Source organism: Nerophis ophidion, linkage group LG03 (assembly GCF_033978795.1).
Source record: "Nerophis ophidion isolate RoL-2023_Sa linkage group LG03, RoL_Noph_v1.0, whole genome shotgun sequence".
Lineage (NCBI taxonomy): Eukaryota > Metazoa > Chordata > Actinopteri > Syngnathiformes > Syngnathidae > Nerophis > Nerophis ophidion.
Window position 1 is genome coordinate 4,527,976 of NC_084613.1, and position 21,036 is coordinate 4,549,011.

Consider the following 21,036-nt stretch of genomic DNA (forward strand, 5'->3'; position numbering starts at 1 on the left):
ATGGCGTCTAGCCATGAAGACGTTCTTGTAGTATTACAGTTCCGTGTTCCTAATTTGTGCCGACATGTACACATAAATGTCGTTTACTAGAGCAAAGTCTGTTTTCAAGTGCTTATATATTTATACATCAGTCCGAGCAAACTTGGCCGCATTTCTGCCAGCTTAGCTCGTGAGTTAGCTTAGCCTTGTTAGCCGCTAACAAAGAGACGCGGAAGTTAACAAAACACATCACTTGACAGAGATTACGTGAGTGTAAAGTGCTGTGTTTGCGTGAGAATGTGCGAAAGAACGATGGCAGAGTACGGGAAGGACATATCAACAATAAAAAAGGAGAAGGAGCGACAACATCAACTACTGGACGCTGTTTTCATGAAACATCAAGTTGTGTTACACACATCAGGTATGTTCACATCTTACTTTTATAAGTGTGTTAACATTATATTTGATTATTGACAATATTCCTTAATATATTGTCTGTGGGAAGGTGAATTATCTTGTGAGGAGGATGCACTGCTTTATTTTGATATTGTTCATGAAAATAATGTAAATAATACAACGTACATACTCTGATGATTAACTTGTGTGATGACTGTATTATGCTGATAGTATATATTTGTACCATGAATTGATTAACGTGGACCCCGACTTAAACAAGTTGAAAAACTTATGGGGGTCTTACCATTTAGTGGTCAATTGTACGGAATATGTACTGTACTGTGCAATCTACTAATAAAAGTCTCAATCAATCTATCAATCAATCAAAGAGAGACGGTTTCAAAAACAACATTTATGAGAGGTTGATGTTCATCTTAGTTTGTAACAACGTGTAAGAACTTGTTTACACAAAACACACGCAATCACTTAATAATACTTTACATTGTAATTGATATAATCCATAGGTTTTTATTTTTTTTAATTTTATCTAATAATTATTTATAAACAGCAACATTTACAAACAATCAAGAAATATTAATATACAAAGTAAGTACAAAAGCAGTACAAATCAGGCATACTTGCCAACCTTGAGACCTCTGAATTCAGGAGATGGGGTGTGTGTATATATATATATATATATATATATATATATATATATATATATATATATATATATATATATACATATATATATATATATATATATATTAGGGGTGTGGGAAAAAATCAATTCGAACACGAATCGTTTATGTTGTGCGATTCAGAATCGATTCTTATTTTTTAAAAATCAAATTTTTTAAAAACTTTTTTAAAATTTATTTATGTATTCATCTTTTTTACATTTTTTTTTATCAATCCAACAAAACATTACACAGCAATACCATAACAATGCAATCCAATTCCAAAACCGAACCTGACCCAGCAACACTCAGAACTGCAATAAAGAAACAAACACCACACAGAACAAACCAAAAGTAGTGAAACAAAAATGAATATTATCAACAACTGTATCAATATTAGTTATAATTTCAGCATAGCAGTGATTAAAAATCCCTCATTGACATTATCATTAGACATTTATAAAAAATAATAAAAAAGAACAAGTGGCTTACACTTGCATGGCATCTCATAAGCTGGACAACACACTGTGTCCAATGTTTTCACAAAGATAAAATAAGTCATATTTTTGGTTTGTTTAATAGTTAAAACAAATTTACATTATTGCAATCAGTTGATAAAACATTGTCCTTTACAATTATAAAAGCTTAAATCTACTACTCTGCTAGCATGTCAGCAGACTGGGGTAGATCCTGCTGAAATCTTATGTATTGAATGAATGCAGAATCATTTTGAATCGGAAAAATATCGTTTTTGAATCGAGAATCGAATCGAAAAAATCGATAAATTATCGAATTGTGACCCCAAGAATCAATATTGAATCGAATTGTGGGACACCCAAAGATTCACAGCCCTAGTATATATATATATATATATATATATATATATATATATATATATATATATATATATATATATATATATATATATATATATATATAATATTTCCGTTCGGCCACCGTGTTCAATGCAGAAGTCTGATCTACAAAAGCATACCCCTCCCCCTTCGAGTTGTCCTGGATGAACTAAAAAAAAATTTTTCCAATCATTTTGGAACTTGCAAGCGTACTTTTTCCTCTTACTCGTGGTCGCCATGTCTGTTCTTCGTTCTTCTGCTTCGTCTCTGTCATGTTTTTGGACATTGCTACTTTCCGTAGTTTTGAAGCAATGCAAGTGAATGTGGGTGCTGTGCTTTAAAGAGATATTGCTAGATTTAGGGACTTCCTTTTATTGTCATTCAAATTTGAACTTTACAGTGCAGATGAGCACGACATTTTGTTGCTTTAGCTCATGTTAGTGCAGGATGAAATAGCAATAAGGTGCAGATATGAATAGATTACTGTACACATAAATATATTGCACTTTTTCCTATGCATCCACGTTTATGGGTGTATATTATATTGTCTTTATATTCCAATTTCCAGGCAGTAAATCTGTTTTTTTGTGGGAAGTTGAAGGGATTTTTTGTGATGCCTTAAACCAGGGGTCGGGAACCTTTTTGGCTGAGAGAGCCATGAAAGCCAAATATTTCAAAATGTATTTCCGTGAGAGCCGTATAATATTTTTTAACACTGAATACAACTAAATGTGTGCATTTTTAAGACCAACATTTTTAGAGTACCGTATTTTTCGGAGTGTAAGTCGCTCCGGGGTATAAATCGCACCAGCCGAAAATGCGTAATAAAGAAGGAAAAAAACATATATAAGTCGCATTTTTGGGGACATTTATTTGATAAAACCCAACACCAAGAATAGACATTTGAAAGGCAATTTAGAATAAATAAAGAATAGTGAACAACAGGCTGAATAATTATATTACATGAGGCATAAATAAACAACTGAGAAGGTGCCTGCTATGTTAAACTTATTAAACATATTATGGTAAGAGTCATTCAAATAACTATAACATATAAAACATGCTATAAGTTTACCAAACAATCTGTCACTCCTAATCCATAAATCCCATGAAATCTTATACATCTAGTCTCTTACGGGAATGAGCTAAATAATATTATTTGATATTTTACGGTAATGTGTTAATAATTTCACACATAAGTCGCTCCTTTGTATAAGTCGCACCCCTGGCCAAACTATGAAAAACTGAGACTTATAGTCCAAAAAATATGGTATAATAAGTCTCTTATTCTTTTTAATAACATTGTTATTAAAGCTAACCAATAATAAATATATATCACTTCTTACCAATAATGCGACTTCTTGAACAGGTGCGGTAGAAAACGGATGGTTGGATTAAAATGCATGAGAATGTTTTGTAATTTGAACGTTATTTTTAACAATGTGATTACCAGCGGAATTATTGATTACTTATCGTGTTAAACAATGTCAGCTAAGATTAATCCGAGAGCCAGATGCAGTCATCAAAAGAGCCGGATCTGGCTCTAGAGCCATAGGTTCCCTACCCCTGCCTTAAACCAAAATTGAGCTGTTTGGCCACAATACCCGGCAATATGTTTGGAGGAGAAAAAGGTGAGGCCTTTAATCCCAGGAACACCAATACTACTGTCATACAAGGTGGTGGTAGTATTATGCTCTGGGCCTGTTTTGCTGCCAATGGAACTGCTGCTTCAAATGGGACAATGAAAAAAGAAGATTACCTCCAAATTCTTCAGGACAACCTAAAATACCAACTACCAAATGTATTTATAAAGCCATTTAAAAACAACCACAGTTGAAGAACCAAGTGCTGTACACTACAAAGAAATAGAGGCAAAGGACAGAATTAAAAAACAACATTTAAAACAGAAGTGCAATACACATTGAAAAAGCAAATGCAAATTACCTTAAGAACAATTTGTTAGATTTGTTAAAATCTAACAATTTATTTTTAATAACTATTTTGTTAAAAACTATTTGTTAAACTCATAGGTTGGGTCTTGGGCGCAGTCGGGTGTTCCAACAGGACAATGACCCCCAACACACGTCGAAAGTGGTAAAGCTGAGGTGTCCAAAGTGCGGCCCGCAACTAATTGTTTATCGGCCCACCACACATTCTGGAAATGCTATTGCAAAAATAAAAAAGAACACTTCAAAAAAGGGAAATGAGTTGCAATGGGCTTCACGGTGGCAGAGGGGTTAGTGCGTCTGCCTCACAATACGAAGGTCCTGCAGTCCTGGGTTCAAATCCAGGCTCGGGATCTTTCTGTGTGGAGTTTGCATGTTTTCCCCGTGAATGCGTGGGTTCCCTCCGGGTACTCCGGCTTCCTCCCACCTCCAAAGACATGCACCTGGGGATAGGCCCCTCCCACCTCCAAAGACATGCACCTGGGGTTAGGCCCCTCCCACCTCCAAAGACATGCACCTGGGGATAGGTTAATTGGCAACACTAAATGGTCCCTAGTGTGTGAATGTGAGTGTGAATGTTGTCTGTCTATCTGTGTTGGCCCTGTGATGAGGGGGCGACTTGTCCAGGGTGTACCCCGCCTTCCGCCCGATTGTAGCTGAGATAGGCGCCAGCGCCCCCCGCGACCCCGAAAGGGAATAAGCGGTAGAAAATGGATGGATGGATGGATGGATGGAGTTGCAATGTTGACACAAAGCTGCCATGCAGGCTGTTTTTTTTCTTCTTTTGTCTTTCTTTATTTTAATTTTTTTGCCATTGCTCAAAAAAAAGAAAAGACAAAAAAAACTCCATCACAAAAAAATAAGAGTTGTAGAAATGATTGGAAACTCAAGACAGCCATGACATCATTTTATTTACAAGTGTATGTAAACTTTTGACCAGGACTGTACTTATAACTGCAAATAATCTCATTGCGTTAACAGCGTCAGTAAATAACTACTTGTGTTCTATCTTAATTTTACTTATTCATCCAACAGATGTCCAGCAGCCCCCCCACATTAAAGAGGAAGAGGAGGAGCTCTGGATCACTCAGGAGGAAGAGTGTCTTCTTGGACAGGAGGAGGCTGATCTCACCAAGTTTCCACTGACTGTTGTCTCTGTGAAGACCGAAGACCATGAGGAGAAACCACCTGAGTCCTCACAGCTTCATCACAGTCCAAGTAAGCACAACATCCAGATATCATTTAGTCAATTATGAACAACATAACGAATGGGCTGGTAAATATCAACAACACCCGCAAAGTGTTGGATATTTACCAGCCCATTCTTTCAATCAATCAATCAATGTTTATTTATATAGCCCTAAATCACAAGTGTCTCAAAGGGCTGCACAAGCCATAAGAACATCCTAATACAATTCTTAAGTTATTCATAATAAATGATTGTATACTTACAGCTCTAAAATATGCTTTTTTGAAATGTTTTTATTGAAAAGAAGATAAAAAAATCAGTTATAACTATCTATTTTAAAGGAACATAACATGTAGCGCCCTGCGATGAGGTGGCGACTTGTCCAGGGTGTACCCCGCCTTCTGCCCGATTGTAGCTGAGATAGGCACCAGCACCCCCCGCGACCCCAAAAGGGAATAAGCGGTAGAAAATGGATGGATGGATAACATGTAGCATATAAATTAAATTATTTTTTTCAAATAAATATTATTAATAAAGTAAAGTGCAGCTTCAATGTAGTCTACAGTTTCTAAAACTACAACTAGAGATGTCCGATAATGGCTTTTTTCCCCCCGATATTGTCCAACTCTTAATTACCGATTCCGATATCAACCGATATCGATATATACAGTCGGGGAATGAACACATTATTATTATGCCTAATTTTGTTGTGATGCGCCGCTGGATGCATTAAACAATGTAACAAGGTTTTCCAAAATAAATCAACTTAAGTTATGGAAAAAAAAATGCCAACATGACTACTCGGCTGCACAAGAAATTGTGTTCGATGTAAATATAAACAGAATACAATGATTTGCAAATCCTTTTCAACCCATATTCCGTTGAATGCACTACAAAGACAACATATTTGATGTTCAAACTCATACATTTCCTTTTTTTTTTCAAATAATAATTAACTGAGAATTTCATGGCTGCAACACGTGCCAAAGTAGTTGGGAAAGGGCATGTTCACCACTGTGTTACATCACCTTTTCTTTTAACAACTCTCAATAAACGTTTGGGAACTGAGGAAACTAATTGTTGAAGCTTTGAAAGTGGAATTCTTTCCCATTCTTCTTTTATGTAGAGCTTCAGTCCTTCAACAGTCCGGGGTCTCCGCTGTCCTATTTTACACTTAATAATGCGCCACACATTTTCCATGGGAGACAGGTCTGGACTGCAGGCGGGCCAGGAAAGTACCCCCACTCTTTTTTTACGAAGCCACACTGTTGTAACACATGCTGAATGTAGCTTGGCATTGTCTTGCTGAAATAAGCAGGGGCGTCCATGAAAAAGACGGCGCTTAGATGGCAGCATATGTTGTTCCAAAACTTGTTTGTACCTTTCAGCATTAATGGTGCCTTCACAGATGTGTAAGTTACTCATGCCTTGGGCACTAATGCACCCCCATACCATCACACATGCTGGCTTTTCAACTTTGCGTCGATAACAGTCTGGATGGTTCGCTTCCTCTTTGGTCCGGATGACACGATGTCGAATATTTCCAAAAACAATTTGAAATGTGGACTCGTCAGATTACAGAACACTTTTCCACTTTGCATCAGTCCATCTTAGATGATCTCGGGCCCAGAGAAGCTGGCGGCGTTTCTGGATGTTGTTGATAAATGGCTTTCGCTTTGCATACTAGAGCTTTAACTTGCACTTATAGATGTAGCGACAAACTGTATTTAGTGACAGTGGTTTTCTGAAGTGTTCCTGAGCCCTTGTGGTGATATCCTTTAGAGATTGATGTCGGTTTTTGATACAGTGCCGTCTGAGGGATGGAAGGTCACGGTCATTCAATGCTGGTTTCCGGCCATGCCGCTTACGTGGAGTGATTTCTCCAGATTCTCTGAACCTTTTGATGATATTATGGAGCGTAGATGTTGAAATCCCTAAATTTCTTGCAATTGCACTTTGAGAAAGGTTGTTCTTAAACTGTTTGACTATTTGCTCACGCAGTTGTGGACAAAGGGGTGTACCTCGCCCCATCCTTTCTTGTGAAAGACTGAGCATTTTTTTGGGAAGCTGTTTTTATACCCAATCATGGCACCCACCTGCTCCCAATTAGCCTGCACACCTGTGGGATGTTCCAAATAAGTGTTTGATGAGCATTCCTCAACTTTATCAGTATTTATTGCCACCTTTCCCAACTTCTTTGTCACGTGTTGCTGGCATCAAATTCTAAAGTTAATGATTTTTTTGCAAAAAGAAAAATGTTTAACAGTTTGAACATCAAATATGTTGTCTTTGTAGCATATTCAACTGAATATGGGTTGAAAAGGATTTGCAAATCATGCAAAAAATGGATGGAGTTAGTCTGTTCATTTTAACACAATTTCCCAACTCATATGGAAACGGGGTTTGTAATATTTGACGTAAAGTGTGTTTGTTTTGTTTGTGTCCTGCAGACGTCCAGCAGTTGATTGGCCGTCGAGATGACCGTCTCTCTCAACTGCAGGTGGGGAGCGCCACTTTGAAGCAGGAGGATCCACAGCCCTCACATGTTCAAGATCTCACTAAGTTGCACTTGACTGGTGTCTCTGTGAAGATCGAAGCGGACGACCTCCTCGCGCCGCTATCGGATGGTGACGACACAACGTCACACTCTTCTGAGGACGGAGACAGGGACAACATCCGAGGACCGTGGAGCTGCAATACAAAGTGTGAAAGCGATTTGAGGACTCCCACTGACAACAAACACTCGGAATGCTCTGAAAAGGAAACACGTGAAGAATACCTGACCTGCTCAGTCTGCGATAAGAGATTTACTCAAAAGGGCACTTTGAATCGACACATGAGGATACACACAGGAGAAAAACTCCTCATTTGCTCAGTCTGTGGTAAAAAATTCTCGCAGATTGATTTGACTCGGCATATGAGAACGCACACAGGGGAAAAACCCTTTCGTTGCTCAATTTGCGGCGACGGATTTGCTGTCAAGTCCCATATGACGTCACACATGAGAACGCACACGGGAGAAAAACCGCACTCGTGTTCATTTTGCGCAAAAACCTTCAGTCGGCGTGACACGTTGATAGTACACATGCGAACACACAATGGCGAGAAACCTTTCAAGTGTTCGGTTTGTGGCAAACAATTCTCTCAGCGGTCCAACATCGCATCACACATGAGAACGCACACAGGTGAAAAACCTTTTCGTTGCTCCGTTTGCGCCGAACAGTTCTCCCAGAAGTCCAACATGGTATCACACATGAGAACGCACACGCGGGAAAAACCCTACGGCTGTTCACTTTGTTCGCACACATTTTCTCGGTGTGACAATTTGACACAACACATGCTGACACACAAAAGGAGAAGAACCCTTTAGTTGCTCAGTTTGTGGTAAAATCCTTTCTTCTTTTTCATTATTGGCTTTATTTTAACAAAAAAAAATCTAAGGCTACGTTGAACATAAGTTTCCTTTTTTGTTCTTTTTTTTATATTTTAATGAATTTATTCATCAATCCAACATTACCATAACAATGCAATCCAATTCCAAAACCGAACCTGACCCAGCAACATTCAGAATAGCAATAAAAATAGCAATTGAGGACACACAAACATGACACGGTACAATCTAAAAGTAGTGAAACAAAAAATGAATATTATTGTCATGTCTGTGTGATCATGTTTTGTTTTTTGGACACTCAGTTCCTGTTTTTGCACTTCCTGGTTCTATTTGTTACCATAGCAACTCATTAGTTTTCACCTTGTCCTCATGTCACGCACCTGTCTCACGTTTTGCACCCGCACACCTGTTTTCACTGATCATGTCAGTGAAAACAATCCTCGCCCAAGTCCTAGTCTTGACCGGGGCGAGGATTGTTTTCCCGAGGTGCAAAGCGAATGGAGTGGAAACGGCGTGAAGGTAGAGACATCTTTTTATTTAAAAAACAGGAACAAACAAAAGGCGCACACAATGGCGGAGAACAAACTTGACTATGAAAACAAAAACTAGCACTACGGCATGAATAACAAAAAACTTACTTTGAACAAGAAAGTAACCTGGATCATCGGCATGGAAGGCACAGTAGGTGATAGATCAGGGGTGTCAAACTCAAATACAGAGTGGGCCAAAATTTAAAACTGAACAAAGCCGCGGGCCAAGGTTGAACAGATTAACCTTTTAATAGGGACCCAAACAAGTTTCGCATTGAATATTGAACAAGCAAGGATTATGTAGCTTTATAGTCACATACAAAATCGAGTTTCAAATTATGATAATGAGTAAAAAATATCAATGGCATATCAAATAAAAAGGAAAAAAAAATTGGGATAGCGGGGTTTGGTGGTAGCGGGGGTGTATATAGTAGCATCCTGGAAGAGTTAGTGCTGCAAGGGGGTCTGGGTATTTCTTCTGTTGAGTTTATGTTGTGCTACAGTGCAGATGTTCTCCCGAAATGTGTTTGTCATTCTTGTTTGGTGTGGCTTCACAGTGTGGCGCATATTTGTAAAAGTGTTTAAGTTGTTTATACGGCCACCCTCAGTGTGACCCATATGGTTGTCGATCAAGTATGCGTTGCATTCACTTGTGTGTGTTAAAGCAGCATATATTATGTGACTGGAATCGGCACGTTGTTTGTATGGCGGAAAAGCGGACGTGATGACAGGCTGTAGAGGACGCTAAAGGCAGTGCCTTCAAGGCACGCCCCCAATATTGTTGTCCGGGTGGAAATCGGGAGAAATTCGGAAGAATGGTTGCCCCGGGAGATTTTCGGGAGGGGCACTGAACTTTGGGAGTCTCCCGGGAAAATCGTGAGGGTTGGCAAGTATGAGTATCAGCGGTGAATGCAGTGTTACAGAGGAATCGCCGCTGTATAATACCGGCGGGACAGCTCTAATCTTAATTTGATATTACCTCAAGGGCCAAATGAAATTATATAGATTTGGCCCTCGGGCCAGAGTTTGACACCCATGTGATAGATGGTGTGAAGGAGGTGATGTTGCCAGGACGGAGAACAGAAACAGACAGGCTTAAATAGCAGTGACATGATCAGTGAAAACAGGTGTGCGAGTGCAAAACGTTAGACAGGTGCGTGATGTATGGACAAGGTGAAAACTAATGAGTTGCTATGGTAACAAAACAAACCAGGAAGTGCAAAAACAGGAACTGAGTGTCCAAAAAACAAAACATGATCACACAGACATGACAGTTATCAATATTAGAAACAATTTTAAAACAGCAGGGATTTAAAATCCCTCATTGATATTATCATTAAAAACATTAATACAAAAACTGAACAATAGTGTCACAGTGGCTTACACTTGCATTGCATCTCATAAGCTTGACAACACACTGTTTTACACAAAGATATAATAAGTCATATTTTGGTTTATTTAATACTCAAAACAAATTTAAATAATGGATCCCATATTCCAATATATGACTCATTATTATCTAAACTAAATGCAGTTTTTTCTACTGATATCATCAGTGTATAGCAGTCAGTATGAGTTGGACTATCAACATCTATCCATTTTTTTAATAGTACCCTTTTTGTTATTATGCATATTAAAAGAAATGCATTTGTACTCTTTGATGATCTGTTACTAAATTGATGGAGATCCCCAAGAATACAAGTTTGCAATGTCATTGGGATGTTTATATGAAGGCAGGGGTGTCCAAAGTGCGGCCCGCAGGTCATTTTTTAACGGCCCCACGGCACGTTTTAAAAATACGATTGAAAAAATAAAAAACATAAAAAGTGGTATAAAAGAGCAAACAGGTGAAATGTAACAAGAAAATGTTGCAATGTTTACTCTAATAACACAAAGTTGCCACGCGGGCTGTTTCTGTCTTTAAAACATAATAATGAATCAAAATCAATGTCATTAATTATTGACCTATTCAAGGCTCCAATTACGTCACATTAAATATTCAATTTTGAGATCTTTTGGGGGAAATTAGGCATTTTTTTGTGTTTGCCATACATTTTTTTTTAGCTTTTTTTGTTGTTGTTGTTTTTTGATAAATAAGGGCCAAAAAAAAACCAAACAAAAAACATAAACAACAATACAACTTATAATTAACGGATAGATCTGAAGATGATCTCGAGATTATTATGTTAAAAGTAAACAGTAAAAAAAAATATATATTTTTTAACACTTTAATGAGTAGAACCCTTTTGGATCCCCAATAATTTTGGTGTGATTTGTTTTTAAGTGTCATTGCTCCAAAAATAATAATGAATTAAAATCAATGGTGTTATGAGTTATTGACCTTTTTAAGGCTACAATTATTATATAATCTCAAATATTCCACTTAAAAATTTTATTGGGTGAAAATATTGCATATTTTGTGTTTTTTTCCATAAAAAACAGGGTTTTCTTTGACAAAAAGAGCATACAACTTAAATTTTTAGAAACGTTATATTGACAGAATGACTTAATGTTGATCTAGAACAGGGGTCACCAACGCGGTGCCCGCTGGCCTGTTCTAAAAATAGCTCAAATAGCAGCACTTACCAGTGAGCTGCCTCTATTTTTTAAATTGTATTTATTTACTAGCAAGCTGGTCTCGCTTTGCTGGACATTTTTAATTCTAAGAGAGACAAAACTCAAATAGAATTTGAAAATCCAAGAAAATATTTTAAAGACTTGGTCTTCACTTGTTTAAATAAATTCATTTATTTTTTTACTTTGCTTCTTCTAACTTTCAGAAAGACAATTTTAGAGAAAAAATACAACCTTAAAAATGATTTTAGGATTTTTAAACACATATAACTTTTTACCTTTTAAATTCCTTCCTCTTCTTTCCTGACAATTTAAATCAATGTTCAAGTAATTTTGTATTATTTTTTTATTGTAAAGAATAATAAATACATTTTAATTTAATTCTTCATTTTAGCGTCTGTTTTTTCGATGAAGAATATTTGTGAAATATTTCTTCAAACTTATTATGATTAAAATTCCCCCAAAATATTCTGGTAAATATATAAAATCTGTAGAATCAGATATAAATCTTATTTTAAAGTATTTTGAATTTCTTTTAAAATTTTTGTTCTGGAAAATCTAGAAGAAATAATGATTTGTCTTTGTTAGAAATATAGCTTGGTCCAATTTGTTATATATTCTAACAAAGTGCAGATTGGATTTTAACCTATTTAAAACATGTCATCAAAATACTAAAATTAATCTTAATCAGGAAAAATTACTAATGAAGTTCCATAAATTATTATTATTATTTTTTTTTAAATTTTTTCAAAAAGATTCGAATTAGGTAGTTTTTCCTCTTCATTTTTTTCCGGTAAAATTTTGAATTATAAAGAGTCGAAATTGAAGATAAACTATGTTTCAAAATTTAATTTTAATTTTTTTCGTGTTTTCTCCTCTTTTAAACCGTTCAATCAATGACAGACAGAAATACCCATTTATATATATATATATATATATATATATATATATATATATATATATATATATATATATAAATATATATATATATATATATATATATATATATATATTATATATATATATATTTATATATATATATATAATATATATATATATATATATATATATATATATATATATATATATATATATATATATATATATATATATATTTATTAAAGGTAAATTGAGCAAATTGGCTATTTCTGGCAATTTATTTAAGTGTGTATCAAACTGGTAGCCCTTTGCATTAATCAGTACCCAAGAAGTAGCTCTTGCTTTCAAAAAGGTTGGCGACCCCTGATCTAGAGATTTAAAACTTGAAAAATATACAAATAATAATACTGAATAATGACACTTTTCATATTTTTTGGACCTAAATCCTATGGGGACTGAGTGGAGGCCTAAATGTTTTTTATTTTTTATACATATATTGTATTTTTTTAAAAAATAAATTAAAAAAATCAAGATGGCCACCGCTTACTTTGATTTTTCAGTGTGCGGCCCTCAGTGGAAAAAGTTTGGACACCCCTGTATTAAGGAATGTGATTGCTTCTTTTGTTGTTTTCAACCATAACTCTTTTATTCTCTGACATTCACACAAAAAATGAACAAGAGTTCCCTCAGCTGCCCGACACTTCCTACATAACTTGTTATCTATTATAGCAATTTTAAACAGCTGAGAATATGTCAAATACAATCTATTCAATATCTTCAATTGAGTCAACTTATCTTTAATGTTTCTAAAGGGATTATTGGCATTTTTTTTCCTCCAAACACGAGGAGTTGAGTTGATACCAAAATGAATACATGGATGATACAGCAGAGGATTGGGAGAATGTCATGTGGTATAAACTCAACTCCTCGTGTTTGGAGGAAGAAGAATACAGAGTTGCATCCCAAGAACACCATACCTACTGTGAAGCATGGGGGTGGAAACATCATGCTTTGGTGCTGTTTTTCTGCTAAGGGGACAGGACGATTGATCCGTGTTAAGGAAAGAATGAATGGGGCCATGTATCGTGAGATTTTGAGCCAAAACCTCCTTCCATCAGTGAGAGCTTTGAATGCTTGACCAAATACTTATTTTCCACAAATAAATTCTTTAAAATTCCGACAATGTGAATCCCTGGATTTTTTTTTTTCACATTCTGTCTCTCACAGTTGAAGTGTACCTATGATGAAAATGACAGACCTCTGTCATCATTTTAAGTGGGAGAACTTGCACAATCGCTGGCTGACTAAATACTTTTTTGCCCCACTGTAAATAAATTGCCAGAAATAGCCAATTTGCTCAATTCACCTTTAATAAATATATATATAAAACGGGTATTTCTTTCTGTCATTCTGTCGTACAATTTTTTTCCTTTTACGGAAGGTTTTTTGTAGAGAATAAATACAGAAAAAACGCTTAATTGAACGGTTTAAAAGAAGAGAAAACACGAAAAAAATGAAACATAGTTTATCTTCAATTTCGACTCTTTCAAATTCAACATTCAACCGAAAAAAAAATGAATAAAAAAACTAGCTAATTCGAATCTTTATGAAAAAAAAAATCAAACAATAATTTATGGAACATCATTGGTAATTATTCCTGATTAAGATTAATTTTAGAATTTTGATGACATGATTTAAATAGGTTAAAATCCAATCTGCACTTTGTTAGAACAGTGGTTGTCAACCTTTTTTCAGTGATGTACCCCCTGTGAACTATTTTATAATTCAAGTACCCCCTAATCAGAGCAAAGCATTTTTGGTTTAAAAAAAAGAGATAAAGAAGTAAAATACAGCACTATGTCATCAGTTTTTTATTAAATTGTATAACAGTGCAAAATATTGCTCATTTGTAGTGGTCTTTCCTCAACTATTTGGAAAAAAAGATATAAAAATAACTAAAAACTTGTTGAAAAAGAAACAAGTGATTCAATTATAAATAAAGATTTCTCCACATAGAAGTAATCATCAACTTAAAGTGCCCTCTTTGGGGATTGTAATAGAGATCCATCTGGATCCAAACATTTCTTCACCAAAAAATAAATCTTTAACATCAAAATTTATGGAACATGTCCACAAAAAATCTAACTGTCAACACTGAATATTGCATTGTTGCATTTCTTTTCACAGTTTATGAACTTAACATTCATATTTTGTTGAAGTATTATTCCAAAAATATATTTATAAAGGATTTTTGAATTGTTGCTATTTTTGGAATATTTTTTAGAAATCTCACATACCCCTTGGCATACCTTCAAGTACCCCCAGGGGTACGCGTACCCCCATTTGAGAACCACTGATTTAGAACATACTATCTGTTTATGCAATCAAAGTTGCTCAGATTTGATGACCTTGTTAACTATAATACATTCATAATCTCATATAAAGCATACAACAATTATTGCCGCCTAATCTACAAGTTGTTTTTTTTTATAAGACGGGTGCAGGCTCATAACTTGAGAGGCTTTGGATATTTCTCATTGCCGAGACCTCAAACCACTCGTAAATGTTTTTTTGTGTCTATGCGGAGTAAAACTATGGAACAAACTAATGCCAAGGGCTACCAGTTTGATACACACTTAAATAAATTGCCAGAAATAGCCAATTTGCTCAATTTACCTTTAATAAATAAATAAATAAATATATATATATATATATATATATATATATATATATATATATATATATATATATATACATATATAAAAAATGGGTATTTCTGTCTGTCATTCCGTCGTACATTTTTTCCTTTTACGGAAGGTTTTTGGTAGAGAATAAATGATGAAAAAACACTTAATTGAACGGTTTAAAAGAGGATAACACATGAAAAAAATTTAAATTTAATTTTGAAACATAGTTTATCTTCAATTTCGACTGTTTAAAATTCAAAATTCTACCGAAAAAAAAGAGAAAAACTAGCTAATTCAAATCTTTGTGAAAAAAAAATAAAATAATTTATGGAACATCATTAGTCATTTTTCCTGATTGAGATAATTATAAAATTTTGATGACATGTTTTAAATAGGTTAAAATCCTATCTGCACTTTGTTAGAATATATAACAAATTGGACCAAGCTATATTTCTAACAAAGACAAATCATTATTTCTTCTAGATTTTACGGAACAATTTTTTTTTTTAAGAAATACAAAAGACTTTGAAATAATATTTAAATTTGATTCTACAGATTTTCTAGATGTGCCAGAATAAGTTTTTTGAATTTTAATCATAATAAGTTTGAAGAAATATTTCACAAATATTCTTCGTCGAAAAAACAGAAGTTAAAATGAAGAATTAAATTCAAATGTATTTATTATTCTTTACAATAAATACAAAAATACTTGAACATTGATTTAAATTGTCAGGAAAGAAGAGGAAGGAATTCAAAAAGTAAAAAGCTATATGTGTTTAAATATCCTAAAATCATTTTTAAGGTTGTATTTTTCCTCTAAAATTGTCTTTCTGAAAGTTATAAGAAGCAAAGTGAAAAAATAAATGAATTTATTTAAACAAGTGAAGACCAAGTCTTTAAAACATTTTCTTGGATTTTCAAATTCTATTTGAGTTTTCTTTCTCTTAGAACAGGGGTCGGGAACTTTTTTGGCTGAGAGAGCCATGAAATCCAAATATTTAAAAATGTATTTCCGTGAGAGCCATACCATATTTTTTAACACTGAAAACAACTAAAAGTGTGCATTTTTAAGTAAGACCAACATTTTTTGAATATAATAAGTATTGTATTCTTTTTAAAAACATTGTTACTCTGAAGCTAACCAATAATAAATAAAATACTTCTTACCATTAATGCGACTTCTTGAACAGATTCGGTTGAAAACGGATGGATGGATTAAAATGCAGGGGAATGTTTTATATTTTGAATGTTATTTTTAACTCTGATTACCAGTGGAAATAATAATTTCTTATCATGTTAAGCAATGTCAGTTAAGATTAATTTGAGAGCCAGATGCATCAATCCAAAGAGCCACATCTGGCTATAGAGCCGTAGGTTCCCTACCCCTGTCTTAGAATTAAAAATGTCGAGCAAAGCGAGACCAGCTTGCTAGTAAATAAATACAATTAAAAAAATAGAGGCAGCTCATTAAGATGATCAGTGTTTCCACAAAGATAAATACCATTAATTATTAATAATAACATAGAGTTAAAGGTAATTTGAGCAAATTGGCTATTTCTGGCAATTTATTTAAGTGTGTATCAAACTGGTAGCCCTTTGCATTAATCAGTACCCAAGAAGTAGCTCTTGCTTTCAAAAAGGTTGGTGACCCCTGTTGTAAGTGGACTGCGTTAGAGTGACTCTTCAGAGCTAGGTGTTGGACACGTACAAGACCTACGGTATTAGATCAAGGACGAGGTGGTACAAAGGGGCATGAATTGTTCTTTCTTTATATGATGCCTTTTATTGCAGGTTCGATAGCGTAAGCGTTGCACAGCGTCAATAAATCATTCCCAATAATCATCAATAATAAAAGAACATAACTAAAATCATTGTAATGATGTATAAATGGCTAATAAATGTGTCAATGTGTCTCTAAACCTGTTGTAATAGAAGTTTAAATGGGTCTTACTGTGCAAGGTTCTTCGGGGGATGCCGGGGGATGTTCCCAAAAAGAGGAGAGCTCGAGACGGTTCAAAAAATCGGAAAAATTCGAAATAAAAGTCGGTAAACCGAAAACCGCAAGGTCCCAAAAAAGGGAGAAAGTATCAAATAAAACCCGAAAAACAGACTACCCCAAAAAAGGGGGGTGGAAAAAAATCATTAAATAAAACACGGTAAACTGAAAACCACAAAAACCCCATAAAAGGGGAAAAGTATTTTTTAAAAATACGGAAGATGGAAAAAAGAGATAAAACCCGAAAAATACCCCAAAAAGGGGGGGGGGAATCTAAGCGAGCTTTCCCAAAAACGGAAAAAGGCCAAAAATGTCCAAAAAAGGGGTCTTCTGAAATTTGGAGGAAGCCAGATGGATCACCCGGCCCGGCGATCACATCCAGGCTTCGGCTGTGTCAGCAGAAAATGGGAGCCCTAAAGGAGAAGTGGTGGCGGCCGCGAGCCGAGGCCCAAGCGGCCAACGCCCTGGTTCCTCGGGTGGACAGGAAGTCTTGTTCCTCTTTTGCTGTTATTGCAGGGAGAGATGAGAGATGGAGAAAAGTCTCTTGTTCGTCGAATCAGGTTCTATTTGGAGAGCTGGAAATGTTCTTTCAGTCCAAGCAGATCAGAGGTCTTTTTTGTGGTTCAGAAGTACGAAATCTTGTATAATAGCGAATTCAACATTCCTATATACCCTCTGTTTCGGGGTGGTTACGCTTCTCAGCCAACCACCTTCCTCGTTGCTATGGGGATACAACACATCACATTATTCTTAACAATACATTGGTTATTGTCCATGTGACCTCTGCCCAACTATACTTGTTGCTATGCTCAAACCGGCAGAAACTGGAAGGTTCCAGACTCTTGCTGCTCAGTGTTTCCGATCCAAGTTCCTCAAAGTGTTCTCTTTGTCACAGACACACACATAATTCTACACTTGCACTTCAATGTTTAACCTCCATGATTATTATACATGATCACTAGTTGTGATTACTATCGTGGATTACACTCAGAATTATATAAGTGATTATATTCCTGGCCTTCATTATACACCAGGTCTACACTGGGCCCTACGGTTCAGCCTTGCTTTCAGCCCCTAAAGCGGGGGGAATAGGTAGGGGGATCAGCCAATGTGTTCCTAACAAATTTGGGGTTTGACAGGGGGGGCCGGCGGGATTGGAGCGCCATCTAGCTACACCAAGGGCTCCCCCTTGTCGTCAGCGTCAAAACGGGAGCAAACCCGAGGAGACCTAGGACAGAAGGCCCCCTCGGCGGACCGTAATTTTGATCCGCTCCAGTCCTGGAGGGCGTGGAAGCTCTCGATGTCACTGGTGTTACTTTTCTGTCGCTTGTGGCCCCTTTTACGCCGCTCAGCTCGCTTCTTTTTTTGATAGTGCCGCTTAATGTCCCATACACGTACCACCTCGTCCATTTGCTCACATGTGGTGGTACTGGGATCCATTGTCACAAAGTCCATCTCATCCCTCATCCCCTTGGTTAGTCTTCGGAGAGTCTTCACCGACTGGGCCACCGGAACTGATTTCTTTAGAATGTACCAAACTTGCTTCAGTGGTTGTCCTTTCTTGAGGTGCTTTCTTGCCAAATCTAACTTGGACTCTTCGTCATCGGGCCCTTCTATCACCATTCGCCGATAGTGCTCTTCGGCCGTGGCCTCTGCGCCCAGTTCTTGGCCGGTGGTACAAATAAGCCACAGTCTTCGCGCTTCATCGTTGCACGTAACACATTTGACCAAAGCCCAGCTACTTTTCAGATATTCTTGCACATCTTGGTCGTTGGCCCTAGCCGGCACCACGCTTTTCACCTTTTTTAATTCATAATACCCTACCAAAGCATCAGGCAGGGAGGTACTGCGCACCAGAGCAGGACGGGTCTGAGGGGGAGGTTTAGTGACTTGTGGAGGATCAACTTCTTCTTCTTCCTCGCTAACCGATAGCTCCTGTCCCTTCGCCTCTAGTTCTTTAGCCGCTTTGTATGCTGCCTTCTTAAACCTTCTAAACATAAAATCATATGTATCGGCCAAAAAGGATGCTCGAAAGTTACTAGTCAAAGTTTTATCTGCCATAAGGGAGTCGTAGGAGGGAGCCATCAGAAAATGAGCCCACTCACCACAGCTTGCCTTAACTTTTAAAGTCATTTCTTTGTCTGGTTCGCTCTTCCAGGCATCTGGCACATAATAGTCTGGCTGTCCTACCTCAGGCATAGATGCTTTTCTTCCGTCTTTGGTCTCAATGGCCCCGAAACTGGGGTCCCTAGCCATTCTCTCAGTAGTCTTTTCCACCGAAAAGGTGGGGACTGCTTTCTTAACACCTGCCATATTCCCTACACGCAACTGACCTGGTTACTCTGCAAGGTTCTTCGGGGAATGTTCCCAAAACGAGGAGAGCTCGAATCGGTTCCGAAAATCGGAAAAATTCAAAATAAAAATCGGTAAACCGAAAACCGCAAGGTCCCAAAAAAGGGAGAAAGTAGCAAATAAAACCTGAAAAACAGACTACCCCGAAAAAGGGGAAAAATCATGAAATAAAACACGGTAAACTGAAAACCACAAAAAAACAGAAAAGGGGAAAAGTGTCAAATAAAATATGGACGATGGAAAAACGAGATAAAACCTGAAAAATACCCCAAAAAGGGGGGGAACCGAAGCGAGCTTTCCAAAAAGGGAAAAAGGCCAAAAATGTCCAAAAAAGGAGTCTTCTGAAATTTGGAGGAAGCCAGATGGATCACCGGGTCCGGTAATCACATCCAGGCTTCGGGTGCGTCAGCAGAAAATGGGAGCCCTAAAGGAGAAGTGGTGGCAGCTGCGAGCCGAGGCCTGAGCGGCCAACGCCCTGGTTCCTCGGGTGGACAGGAAGTCTTGCTCCTCTTTTGCTGTTGTTGCAGGGGGAGATCAGAAATGGGAGAAAAGTCTCTTGTTCGTCGAATCAGGTTCTATTTGGAGAGCTGAAAATGTTCTTTCAGTCCAAGCAGATCAGAGGTCTTTTTTGTGGTTCAGAAGTACGAAATCTTGTATAATAGCGAATTCAACATTCCTATATACCCTCTGTTTCGGGGTGGTTACGCTTCTCAGCCAACCACCTTCCTCGTTGCTATGGCATTGCTATGGAGATACAACACATCACATTATTCTCGACAATACGTTGGTTGTTGTCCATGTGACTTCTGCCCCATCGTTCAATTGGCCAAGTATACTTGTTGCTATGCTTAAAGCGGCAGAAACTGGAATGTTCCAGACTCTTTCCCAACATCCTGTTATTCCCCCACTGCAGTTCAGTGTTTCCAATCCAAGTTCCTCATCAAGGTCATGTTAACCGCTAAACACGTCTGGGGGGGTTCGCGAAACATGGAAGTTTGTCAAGTGTAGTCTTCCACTCTGCCAAACATGAATGTGGGCCTAAGATCATCTACTGTTTGTCATCACTTTTCACTTTTATTCCATTCCTGGGCCTAAAGTATTCTCTTCGTCACAGACACACACATAATTCTACACTTGCACTTCAATGTTTAACCTCCATGATTATTATACATGATCACTAGTTGTGATTATAATCGTGGATTAAACTCAGGATTATATAAGTGATTATATTCCTGGCCTTCATTCTACACCAGGTCTACAGACCTTCTGGGGGTGTGGGTGTGTGGGGGGTTCTACTCATCCTGACATTATATAGCCCTAAATCACAAGTGTCTCAAAGGGCTGCACAAGCCACAATGACATCCTCGGCTCAGATCCCACATCAGGGCAAGGAAAACCTCAACCCAATGGGATGACAATGACAAAATTTGGAGGGGACCGCAGATGTGGGGACCCCACATCCCGACTGGGCGACTGGGGCAATGGATGTTGAGTGGATCTCACATAATTTTGTGAGAGTCCAGTCCATAGTGGATCCAATTTAATAGCGAGAGAGTCCAGTCCATAGTGGATCTGACATAATA

At 36.9% G+C, this 21,036-nt stretch overlaps 2 protein-coding genes across 2 annotated transcripts; one reads left to right on the forward strand and one right to left on the reverse strand.

The window, feature by feature from the left end:
* On the forward strand, positions 1-11,016 carry LOC133549014 (zinc finger protein OZF-like). The gene is made up of 3 exons (XM_061894071.1): positions 1-400; positions 4,891-5,073; positions 7,495-11,016. The coding sequence occupies exons 1-3, from the start codon at positions 277-279 to the stop codon at positions 8,412-8,414; spliced, it is 1,227 nt and encodes a 408-aa protein (XP_061750055.1). The 5' UTR covers positions 1-276; the 3' UTR covers positions 8,415-11,016.
* Positions 4,750-20,207, reverse strand: LOC133549016 (uncharacterized). The gene is made up of 2 exons (XM_061894075.1): positions 17,057-20,207; positions 4,750-7,735 (listed from the first exon to the last, which is right to left on the reverse strand). The coding sequence occupies exon 1, from the start codon at positions 19,412-19,414 to the stop codon at positions 18,272-18,274; it is 1,143 nt and encodes a 380-aa protein (XP_061750059.1). The 5' UTR covers positions 19,415-20,207; the 3' UTR covers positions 4,750-7,735; positions 17,057-18,271.
* Between the last annotated feature and the right edge of the window lie 829 nt (positions 20,208-21,036).